This window comes from Thermobia domestica, chromosome 7 (genome assembly GCF_964235325.1).
Source record: "Thermobia domestica chromosome 7, izTheDome1.hap1.1, whole genome shotgun sequence".
In the NCBI taxonomy this organism is placed as follows: Eukaryota; Metazoa; Arthropoda; class Insecta; order Zygentoma; family Lepismatidae; genus Thermobia; species Thermobia domestica.
In genome coordinates this window covers 52,023,496-52,036,777 of record NC_137460.1, presented here as the reverse complement: position 1 = coordinate 52,036,777, position 13,282 = coordinate 52,023,496, and the positions used below count along the sequence as shown (strand labels likewise).

The window sequence follows — 13,282 nt, the reverse complement described above, 5'->3', positions numbered from 1 at the left end:
AAACTCAGACACTTATTTCTCCTGTATTCAGAACATGGGTCAATGGATTTTTAAAACTAATTGCAAGAGCCCGGATCTGAGAATGTGATGTAAGACGCATATATCTTACCATACCAGAAAAATTTCGTTACTGTGTAAGACAGAAAACAAATTAACTACAATACATACATACATACATTAATATTATGCTGGCACTGACTAAAATTACAAAACTAATCGCAACAACCTTTCCAGCGCAAAGCATCTATTACATTTAATACATACAGAGAATCCTCGTGAAATATACATTTCTAGATGGATTTTCTTGTCTCCAAGTTCTCACGCAGTTACTTACCGTCACCGAAATTATGAAGTTCTTTGGACTTTTAAAAAAATTATTTACAATTCCGATTCAGCCTTATTTACTAATATGTATAAGGTCACTCTTTGCTGACATAAGCATAATTAACTTGACTTGATATCAAACATGTTTATTTAATCAAATGAAATTTTCTTCTTTTCAATCCAGGTATAAAGATGGTATAAATTAGAAGTTGTGTTTAAGTATTAAGACAATTGATTCAGATATTTCATATACTTACATCTGCTTCATACGGAGGATCATCTCGCATCAATTGGTGGTAGCGCTGAAGGAATGGTTGTAAACGAGTGCTCACATTATTTAACTCGTCAAGCAAATCTGCCATCACTGTTGTGCGTGGATACCTACAAAAAACAAAGTCAAGTATACTGACTGCTCAATCTCTATTAATTCAACGCTTCTGAAATTAGTACAGTTTAAATATTGCTGATAATAAATGCATGATTTAAAAAAAAAAAAAAAAAAAAAAACTATAACGCAATCGATGTACCCAAAAGAAAATTCTTAAGTTTTATCGCTAAGAAATAACATTCCGTTAGTAACTCATATTCTGTGCTAATCCAATCCCAAACATAATTATTATTACCCACTTCCTTAAGGTTCCACTTTATATTACCTTCCTGTTTTCTCGTTTCTCACAGCCCTTTTCCCAAATACTCTCCAACTACAGTTCTATGCGTCTTACACAATTTCTCCCGAGAGTGATTATTTCCCGCCAGCCTTGTAAGTTTCGATTTAATTATCTGTATATATTCACTGATAGCAGCAGCCATGGCAGGAGGGAAGGGGTAAGGTAGAGGTCCACAGGTCTTGAAGTTTCGTCTTTAGTTTTATTTCAAAAAATAAATAAATAATGCTTGTCATTATAAAGTTTAGTTGTGTGTCGATATGAAACGGAATTTCAATCATAAATGCAGTAATGGAAAGATTAATGTTAACTCTATGTGATTTTATGCGTTTACAAGGTTTAATAAGAAATTTCTACATAATTAAGCATTAACATACAATGAAATACACATCAATTTAAAGGAAATTTTATGCAGAGTGCAAACTAACTTAAAGTTACCCATATCTGCACCAATGGGTGATATTTTACAAAATGTGTCGAAGATGAAACACAAATCAGTTTTCTGAATGTTCATTTCATGGCCGACCCTGTCTAGCTTACTGTGCGATCCACGCTCGACTATTTAATAGCCCTTCAATCATGCAGTACAATTCCTCTGTCCATTCTCGTTGTGCCAGGTGTTCAGGATTATGCAGATGGAGTGTTGTCAATCGTGTAGTGAAACTTGTTAAGGACTTCTGAAATTATTTATACTCCCAAAAATTCTGTCTTTCTTTCATAAATATTTGTACTGAGTGAATTTTAGAAGAAAAGAAGTGCAACTCATTTACATCGGACATAAATTGGGAAAAGGTGTGACATAACACAGACAAAAACCAGTAAAATTCGAACGTTAAGTGAATGTGGCAAATTCACATCCTGAAATTGCGCGAATTATGAAAAAACTGCGCAGTAGGCAGGCAGTTGGCTAAAGTCCGCAAAGTGGGTTACATAAAAAGTAGAAGAATTGGCAGATGTGATCGAAAAGTAAAGTCCTCTCCTAGATAGAACAGAACATTGCGGCGGTTGTGTCTTGCCGACAGATTTCAGTCATCACAAGATTTTCCAACGAGTTAGCAAGAAACATCTGGTGTCAATGTTTGTTCACGTACAGTGAAAAACAAATTGAAATCCATGGGTTTGCATTCACACAGGGCTGTCAAGAAGTCATGCCTTACACAAAAACAGCGTACAATGCGTGTACAGTGATTCAAAGCTCACAAGGATTGGATTAATAAACAATGGCGCAAAGTATTGTTCAGATGTTTTACAACGGATCGGAGATAAGAAGACGCTTTTAGCCACCATCCTTCGTAGGAAACTTCATAAGAATTTCATGACCACATGAAATTCTTGTGAAGTCGGCCTCTTCCTTACCAATTTGACAACATGTTTTTCCTTTTCTTTCATTTTTTTACTTACTTTTTTATTTTTTATATATATTGTAACTTTTTTTTTTTTTTGTCATTTTTCAAAAATATTTCACAACTCTCTACAAACAAGATTACCTATCTACATAAAATATACACAAATATGACAAAAAAAAAAAAAAAAAAAAAAACTTTCAAATAGAAAAAGGAAAACAGCAGTTTATTTAAATTAAAATTATTGAACTACAATTAAAAACTAGATTAACCATGAGCAAAATCATGACCAAACATTGACCACTGATATGAAAGACAAAACCCGAAATATTTTTAGTTCAATATGGTTTTAGTGCGAAAAAAATTATAGCTGTATGAAGGTATGTACATTTTTTAAAAGTTTTTGTCTATTAACATTATCTACCGAGTTAGTTACCTCCCTGATAAAAAAAAAAGTATTATACTCAATACTTTTTTTTTTCTTTTCTTTGTATTATTCTCCTATAGTACCATACTACAAAAATCTAAGTTTCAGTAGGATTCAAATTTGTTTAACACACCAAAACTTTAACAGTTTATTTTTACACACACTTACTCTATATTTCTCCTGCCAGTTCCATTTGTTACATTACTTTCCGTCTCGGGCTCTGGTTCCGACTGCTGTGACCCTGATTGATTAGCAGGTGGATCTTCAGTAACAACGTCACCCATTCGATTTTCTTCAGGCACAGTATTCGTTTCCCGTCCTTCATTTGATTCACTTCCAGAGCCTATAAATTAAGCAAAATACTTTTATGTGTATGCACCTGAATCACAATTTAAACTTCAAAAACTTTCAATTTAAATTGCAAATAGTGCGTGAAGGAGATGAAAAAAAAGTACTCTAAGATTTATGTTATTCGATAATGTCCAATATTTACATAAACATTACGTTACCATACTTCATATTCGCTTCGTGGCTTTCATTAGTCCGAGAAAACTTCATTTTCTCTCGCTTTGTGGAACAAAAATAGTTTATATGAAGCAGATATTTTAATGTAAACATCGATGACATGAATTAAAGTCTCTCTCCAAATTACCAAAACACGTACTTAGAGCTGGTTCTGTGGCCCTTATGAAGAAAATTTCGACAGTGGCACATCATTTTGTTATCTGTAAGTGATGTTCAAGTTGACTCAAAAGAACTGAACAGTATCAACAAATCCTGAAACGTAAGTCGTCAATTTTGAAGTGAGCTCTAAATTAGTTTGTTCTATATGTGTGGTAATACAAATATCTTATATGCAGTAATTTAATTTCGTGAAAATTTTGAAGATCTTTAAATTAAGGTTATAAAGAAGAAAACAAGAAATAACTTAACTTTGAGGAAATGACAGAACATTGAATACTATTAATAATAAGTTATGATGGCACACGCATATATATAATATATACTATATATATATATTAGATGTTAGAATAAAAATTTGGATCAATCAGATTTTCATGCCTTCATGGTGAAACAATTAAGTACTTCATTATATATATATATATATATATATATATATATGAATTACTTAATTGTTTCACCATGAAGGCATGAAAATCTGATTGATCCAAATTTTTATTCTAACATCTATAACGAAAACATCTAAGAAAAAAAAAAAAAAACTGAATCACTTGGCTCTTGCAACCGTCACACTCCTGTCACGAAACTTTATTTATTTTATTATTTTATTCGCATTTCTTATATTACGTTAAATATTAAACAAATTATGATATAAAATGTGAAGTATTTAATGACAAATCACTTTCTTAATAAAGAGTTTTATAAATTTCAGATATTTGAAGAAATATACATGGTGTTTGAAAAAGAACTTTCTAGTTTTAAGTATAAATTTAATTGGGAAATGAATGAAACTTACATCAATGAGTACATATCATGAAAGAGAATTCCTTCAAGTTTTGTTTCATGTTGGTAGACTTCAACGTGGAATCCATTTGTGGTCCTGTACACGTCGAGACGATATTCACCAAAATTTCAGGTGTAACTGTCCAAACCGCCGCGACGATTCTTTTCCGTAAATGATTGATATGTCTGATCTTTTCACTGTACACATATTTTATGTGGCCCCAAAAGAAAAAGTCCAATGGGGTTAAGTCTGGGCTTCGTGATGGCCAAGGTATTGGGCTAGCCCTGCCTATCCACTTCCTGAAAAGCGAGTGTCAAGAGCCGCACGCACATGGTTACTGTAATGAGGTGGGGGACCATCTTGTTGGAAAAACACAAGCCCCTTTTCCGCCTCAATATCATCCATTTGGGGAAAGACGTACTCTGTCAGCATGTCATAGTAAACGTCACCGTTTATTGTTTTTTTCTACAAAAATGAAAGGACCAATCTCACGATCTTCCATCAAAGTGCACCAAACATTACGTTTGGGAGAATCACGTTGATGCTGAATAACTTCATGTGGATGATCTGCCCCTTAAGTTCTGCAATTATGACGATTAACTGTTCCACTGACATGAAATGTAGCCTCATCAGAAAAGAGAATCTTTTTTAAAAAAATTGACATAATCAATTCTGTGTAGAAAGTCAGCAGCAAACTCATACCTTTCGATTTTATCAGTAGGTTTAATTTCATGTAATAGTTGCAATTTGTAGGCGCGCAACTTAAAGTCTTTTACGCACATCATCATACACAGTACCTTTAGGCACTCCTAATTGTAGACTACGTCTGGCCAATAACTTCTTCGGGCTCCGAACATAAGAAACACGGATTTGTTCAACATCTTCAGAAGTTCTCGGTCTACCTGGTGATTTTGCTTTTAAAACACTACCGGTTTCCTTGAAAGACTCTAGCCAATGACGGATAGTTTTTGCTGTAGGTGGTTCACAACCATACTAACGTCTAAAATTACGTTGCACTGTTATAACTGACTCAGTTTTCACAAGCCAAATAACACACTGCGCTTTCTATTGCGGAGTACACATTGTTGCTGAGTTGCTCTGCACTGCACGCCTGCCTGGGTTGAACTGAGGAAACAGAGGAAGAAAATAGCACTGGTGCCGTCTCAAGGTCAAGCAGATCTGCCAACTGCAGAGTAGCCAAACTTGGCGAGTTGATGAATCAAACACCACAAACTAGAATAGTATATGTCACTTTGTACAGATTCTAGGACACATTAAAACTAGGGAGTTCTTTTTCAAACACACTGTATTACACCCTCCATTCCAAAAGAAACCGAACGTTTTAAAAAAACAAAAAAGCAATGTACATTTTGGAACAAATCATTTTTATTAATCAATATATTCCCCTTCTGCATCGATACACATATTTGCACGCTCCAACAAGTTGTCAAACGACTTCTCCATGTCCTTTATTGGAATGGTCTTTAGGACGGCGGTCGTCGCCTTCTCAATGGCATCAATCGATGCGTGCCACTTTCCTTTCATCGCCAAATGCAGTTTCGGGAACAGATAGAAATCGCACGGAGCGAGATCTGGTGAATAGGGCGGATGATGCAACCGAATAATGTGATTTTTGACCAAAAATTCAGTTACAAGTCGCGAACGATGTGCTGGTGCATTATCGTCCAAAAGAGTCCAACTGCCGATTTCGCGATATTCGGGCCGAATACGACGAATTCTTGCCAGCAAACGCTTCATGACGCCCAAGTAAAACTCTCCAGTGACTGTCTGGCCGGGCGGAACAAATTCTTTGTGGATAATTCCTTTTGAATCGTAAAAACAAATCAGCATCACCTTAACTTTTGACTTCACCAAGCGACTTTTTTTTTTTGGGTGTTCCTTCATCCGGCGCTCTCCATTCAGCACTTTGCCGCTTTGTTTCGGGCTCATATTCAAAACACCACGTCTCGTCACCAGTTACAATCGATTTCAAGAAGTTTCGATCCTGCCGAGCACTTTTAACGATGTCTTTGCAATGCGCAATTCGATCAACTTTTTGGTCTTCGGAGAGTTTGTGTGGTACAAACCGCGAATTAACCTTCTTAAAGCCCAAAACTTCGGTCAAAATGCGGTATGCGGTTGTTTGAGGAATGCCTAATTCCATTTCAATAACTTTCACCGACGATTTTTTGTTATGTTTGATGAATTCACGCACTTTTTCGATGTTTTCTTCCGATAATCCGGTTCTAGGACGGCCTGATCTTTCGTCATCATCCAGCGTCTCTCTACCCGATTTGAATCGCCTGAACCACTCGTAAACTTGCGTACGGGATAGACACTCATCACCATATGCATTTTGTAGCATTTGGTGCGTTTCACTAAAAGTTTTACCCAGTTTAACACAAAACTCAATTGCAGCTCGTTGTTTGAAACTCATTTTCCGACCGATGTACACAACACACTGACAGTTGAAACGCAATAACTTTGTTGCCGTGCATCCAAATGTCATGACATTTATACCAGTTGTCAATGAGGGACTACGCCATCTACCGGTAAAATATTACAACAGATGGCACTAGTGGTACTATTTGTTTTCAAAAGTTCGGTTTCTTTTGGAATGGAGGGTGTATATATGATATATGCACCAGAAATCGCACGAAACAAACATGAAAGAAAGGTTAAAATTCAGTATGTGTATTCTCATGTTTGTTGTTTAGAAATTCATTAGGCTAATCAGTAACAAAATGTTGCGAAAAATTTTTTATCTCATATTTACGATTTCTCAAATAAATTAAACTTTTGAAAGAAAAGTCTTAGTTTATTCCATACATGAGACCTCAATATTTTTTGCCCAGGATTAAGTGAAACAAAAATACATCACTCATCTACCGAACAAACTGATCAAAGAAAATAAACATACAAGGGCTAGTTTTTAAGTAATGTCCGATTGTCAACAGTAACAAAGCTAGTAAAAGTAGTGCCATACATTTCTGGTTAATTACAAATTAAACTATTTTTCTACATATTTGCCATGTTTGTCTAAACGTTCATCATAGTGTTCGACAAGTTTTTGTACACCCACGCCGTAGAAATAACCCACCTGTGACCGAAGCCAATCTTCAACCGTTGTTTTCACTACATCAGTGTCAAACTGCTAACCGGTGGATGGTCTAGTAATTCCCATCCAAAAGATCTGATTAACTCTTGAGTTTGATCAGCAGAATGTGGGCGTGCAGGAACAAAACACCAGGTGACAGTAGGCCACGGCGCTTATTCTATGTAGCATATCGAAACCTTTTCAAGGTAGCGCAGTACGCAGCTGAGTTGATGATTGTTCCTCGTAGCACAAACTCGATTACGATATCATGGCAATCCCAGAATACGGTAGCCATAAACTTGCGTGTAGACATTTTCTGTTTGGCTTTCACTTTGACTGGAGATGTGTGTCGTTATTCCACTGATTGTTGCTTTGATGGTAAAGTCACATGGAAAGCCCATGTTTCGTCCCTTGTGACAGCATGGTTCAACGGGCTTACCTCCTTTCTCATTGTATCGGGTCAAAAAGATCAAAGTACAAGCCAATCTTGTCTTTCTGTGTTCCGCGGTAAACAGTTTGGGAACTCATCGTAAGAACAGTTTTAGGAACATTAAGGCTTCAGAAACGACTGTGTACAGCACCAACAATGAAACGTAGAAATCGTGAATCGCCGATATTTCTGCGTCAATTGCACGCACCAACTTATCTGTGATTACAGAAGGTTCCCTCGATCGCTGTTCATCATGAACATTGTCCCGCCTGTCCTTGAAAATCGGAACCATTTACACACCCTGCTGTCACTCATTCCATTCGAACCTCACATTATCTGACAATGAATTTCCACTGCTGACACGTTCCTTGGTATCAAAAATAGAATCACAGATCTTATTTCACACTTGGAGGGATGCTCTATTTGACGAAACATTTCAACTGCCCACATTGACGCTACGACTGTAACTGGTATCGTCATATGCCCAAGGCATGCTGGGGGACAGCGCGCGTGCGCATTTCTACAAAAAAAAACGAACATAGCCAATAACCGGAGTGGAAACAGCGGTTGAAGATTGGCTACGGTCACAGGCGGGTGTTTTCTACGACGTGGGCATACAAAAACTTTTCGAACGTTCTACTACTGAACAAACTGTTATAAAACGATTCATTTGTAATGGGTTATAAGATATTGGGTCATGAAAATGTTATATTTGGTGTCTGAAGGGTTTATATAACGAAAAGGGTTACTTGGTTTTGACATGTATGCTTCTTTATGATATTCCTATGTAGGTCTAAGAATAACTGCAGGCGGCCTGTTAAATTCCTGCTGAACCACTAATTAGAAAAGAAGATATTGTAACGTTAACGCTCTTGGTATTATTCAGGTCAACCAAAACTGTTTTGATGCCATGACTTCAGTGTATTTTGTGTAAACCATTAGTAAAATGGCGGTACAAAGGGAGGCACCAGGTCCATTCACCTAAAGTTTGCCACAAACTGTCCTGTTTTGTTGAGATATTGAAGATTTAACTTGCTATGCTCGAAACCATTTTCTACACACTTTTTAAATAAAAATCAAATTTCATCATTATTCAGTTATAAAAGAATTTCGAAAATAATTTTTTTTTTTTAAATATTGTCTACAGTTTCCTTTTAATGTGACACGAAGACGAGACTGATGCTGTAGTCTTCATTTTTTTAAAAAAAATTCTCATTCATTCGTTAACTCAAGTTATTTTTTTTAAAACTACTTATTCCTATGCTGTTCACTCTCATCATCATACAAAAATTATCTTTTTGCCATCAAGGACGTCTCCAATGGAAAAGATGAAAATAGTTTTGTCATAATAAAGGCTTCCACGTTGCATAATAACGAAGTATTAATAATATTTTGCTTTACCGATCTTTTCAAGAGAATAGATATCATCCACTATTTACTTCTTATACGAAGGCTGGAACTTTAATAGTGGCAACACTGCTTCAGAGACGCTATGCAATAGAATCAAAAACGTCTCTTAGTTACATACCTACCTTACCTCAACGCAAATGGACTTCCATTCCGACATCACGCGTAAGGTCAGTATCAGAACAGACCTTCGTGTAGCGGGCGATCTGTTACACACACGTACGCGGACGTATAAGGCAAGATTATTGCCGTCGCGATGTTTTCGAAACAAGAACAAAGGAGTCGGATAAAAATTGAATGTATCATCAAGGTCCTCAAGAGGTTTGCGGGGAATCTGCATTGCCTTACAAAACAGTGGAAAGGTGGGTACGAGGCTTTCAGAAGGGACACCACAATGTAAAAGACGTGCAACGGCCTAGTCATCCCCTTGTCAGTGAAGAAGACGTGAATGCTGTTACCGCGATATGGACACTGATGGACGCCACACTATTCGTGAGCCAGGCCAAAGACAGGATTAGCACATACGCTTGGGCATGAGAAAAACTGCATCTCAATGCATTCCGCATTGGTTGAAGGAAATGCAGAAATGGCTACGATACAATGCTCACTCCGATTTGGCCCACTTCGAGCGCTATGAGCGGAAAGAAGAAGACTTCTTATGCTGTATAATTACGCTGCTTATACTGGATGAAACATGGGCCAAATCGTATGAGTCACACTTGAAACGCCACTCAAACGAATAACTTCATTATGGATCACCGCGAAAATTCAAAATTCGTCACAACTCCAACAATGTGAAAGTTCCGGTGATTCACGTGTACGCTGGAATGATGTAATCCTAACGCATATCGTCTCCTCACATCAAACCGCCAATAAGCAGTATTTTTGATCCTTTCTGGAGCACAACTTGCGATCAGACTAGAAAAAGAAGAGGCGACACCGTTTGCAGAACTCATCAATTATTTTGCTGGACAACGCTCGGGCGCATAAAGCGCAAGTTTTAACTGATTTGTTCGATCGATGAGAGTGGGAAGTGTTGTACCATCCATCCTACTCCCCGGATTTATGCCCTTATCACTAACTTGATTCCTAAGATGAAGGAACCTCTTTGTGGCATTCTTTTCAGAACTGTTCAAGAAATTCCTCAAGCAGTCGATTAGAACTATCAACACGACATGCTGCTACAGTTATCAACGACTTCCACATCGTTGCTAACGGGTTATATACAACGTTGGTGACTACACTGAAGAACTATAAACTTTCGTAACATATATCTATTTTGTATCAGTTGTAAATAAATAGTTGTCACTATCTAAGTTCCAACCCTCCTATCTTGTCCTTAATATTTATTAATAAACAGTTTTTAATTAATAAATATAACTGATGTTCCACATTAATTTTTTTGAACATCCATACATTCAGTGTTTTCGGCTATAAATAGTATTACTAGAAATTTATGAATTAAAACAGGCAGAAAAAGCAAAATTAACTCTGGAAAACATTTTGTAAAATGTAAGAAAATATTAGTTTCTCCAAACAATGGAACCGATTTCGAAGTTTCAGATGAAGCAATACCCATAATTTTATGATTCATGGGAGGGAACGAAATTTAATATCTGAATCCTGTTGTCAGACCAGGAAGTTCGGTCGCCATATTTTTTCCGCAATTCTAATCCACAGTAAATACCTATTTAAAAAAAAAAAATCGTCAATGGCGACTGGAAACTTTGTGCCCTGCTTATAGAATTTCGTAGGTTTTTTTATTTAGAATATTAAATCATCATAGGTATTCTGCCCTTACTGGCAGGTCACTTGCAGCAGCTGAGAACCTTCCATGCTCCACGGTCCTCTACTAACCTCTTCGTCTTCTCGTATGATCTTTCTGTTTTTATATCATCCATTAATTGTAGTCTCCTTCGCCCTCTGCCTCTCTTTTCCGCCACTATACCCTCTATGACGTTCCTCATGATACAATTTCTTCTTAGGCAATGTCCCAACCAGTTTCTCTTCCTCTTAACAATATCTAAAAGTGTTCTTTTCTCCCCCACCATTTCTAACACCCACTCATTCGTTTTCCGCTCGACCCAGCTAATTCTCTTAATTCTTCTCCACACCCACATTTCGAAATCCTGCAGTCGTTTTTCATCATGTTTGCGTAATGTCCATATTTCTGACCCGTATAGTACAATACTCCACACGAAGCATTTTATGAGTCTTTTTCTCAACTCTCTATTCAAGGTCCCACAAAACAGACTTTTCTTCCTCCTAAAGGCTTCTTTCGCCTATCCTATCCTTGCTTTTATTTCACGTTCGCACTTCATGTCATTACTAAGAATACTACCCAGATATCGAAAACTATTCACTTGTTCTATTTGTTCCCCTCCCACTTTTATATCTGACACAGACCTCTTCGTTCCAATCACCATGGATTTTGTCTTTCTAAGATTTACTTCCATCCCATATTAATCAAAGTCCATCCTTAGGTTTTCTAACATTTTATTGATTTCCTTTTCAGATTCTGGAACAAGTGCCATATCGTCTGCAAATCTTATGCAACTAATCATTCTACCTTCTATCGAAATGCCGTCATCATCATGTAAACTCTTTTTCACTATCTCTTCTAGATAGACATTAAATAGTGTTGGCGAGAGGCAGCATCCTTGTCAAACTCCCCTTCCAAATGCACTCTCTTCCATCAGTTCTTCCCCTATTTTAACACTTACTTGTTGGTTCATGTATAAGTTTCTTATGAGTCTTCGATCTTTCCATTCCAACCCTATCTTCTTTAGAACTCCCAACAATAATTCCATTAATATTAGAATATTAAAAGTTACATGAAAATATTGGTATCTCTTAAAGTTCTCATTTTTATTAGCGAAAGATTTTTATTATTAACACAGTTGTCCTAAATCGAAGGGAGAAAAAAGCAATTAGAACCTTACCTCCTTGGATTCTGATGTTAACAGTCTCCTGAGCTCCCTGAGGTTGCCCACGTACAATAGTAATGTTTGGAACACCAGCTGCATGAGCAGCGGATACAGCTGCAGCAATCGCAGCCGCAGTTGCTGCTTGAGCAGCTTGTGCGATACTTCCTGCAAGCGGATGAGAGTTGAATACCTGCGCTCCAATTGACCTGTTCTCGCCTCCACCGGCTGCATTGGACTGCTCACTAGAATATAATGGATTCATATAAAAATCGAGATCTTAGTTTTGTAAAAGAAAAATAAGATTTATTCACTAGAAATCAGACAATATACATATATATATTATAAGGGTGGATTGCTCATTGCATGATAAAGAAAACTATTATGGACCTCTGTATGTCTGTATACATAAGCATCAGATATAAGCAAAAACGAATGGAAATCGGGCTATAAGAGATACTCCTTTCATCAGAACCAGTGGAGATAAATACGGAATACATAAGAACTATTATGATTGTGGATACAGAAGATCAACTTTAATATTTACAATTTGGCTTACCTGCCATTATCGTTCTTTCACAAATACTCTAATTTTCCGTCACGACAGCAATACAAGGAACAGCTTGTACCAGCGAACATTTGAAGGTCCCCGGATCATGGCGGACAGATGGCAGGTGTATGTAGACATTGTGCCACATAATATACTTCAGGAGGTGGTCAGTGGTACCATGTATGTTTGAACGCTCGGGTACCAATACTGTAGATGATGGAAGACCCCCACTGCTAGAGGAGTTGTCTACCAGTAGAAGACTGGGAGAAAGGCTGCAGACTACCATGCATAACCTATCACCCACACGGCAGGCCTGGGTATAACCACCAGGTCAGTAGATTCCTGAACAGCTAGGTAGAAGGCTTGAGGGAATCGGTCCAATCAGAGGGAAACTACCCCTAGCAGTTCAGGAAGACTACTCAGGTGACCTAAAATGGTAGACGTAAATTTTTGCCAAAAGGCTGGACTAGATCGTGTGGATCTTAGCACCCTAGTTGATCAGGGTGTCTACTGGAATACCAGAAAGTAAATTCATGACTTTTCATGACCTTTTTGTTCAAATTTTCATGACCATGGCAATAAAAAATTACCATTAGTAATAATAAACCCCTACCATCAGTGGTGCATCGGTTAAGATGAAGATCACACTA

The 13,282-nt window shown here is 37.1% G+C and overlaps 1 protein-coding gene across 7 annotated transcripts in view; it reads right to left on the bottom strand.

Annotated features, from left to right (window-relative positions):
- The window catches only part of LOC145690091 (large proline-rich protein BAG6), a 122,520-nt gene that overhangs the window by 71,528 nt on the left and 37,710 nt on the right, over positions 1-13,282 (bottom strand). For all 7 annotated transcript variants that reach the window (XM_081764640.1, XM_081764646.1, XM_081764642.1 and 4 more), the window contains exons 6-8: positions 12,101-12,327; positions 2,928-3,102; positions 582-705 (exon numbers count right to left, since the gene is read on the bottom strand). In XM_081764640.1, the coding sequence (XP_081620766.1) occupies positions 582-705; positions 2,928-3,102; positions 12,101-12,327 (526 nt within the window). The remainder of the gene's footprint in view (positions 1-581; positions 706-2,927; positions 3,103-12,100; positions 12,328-13,282) is intronic.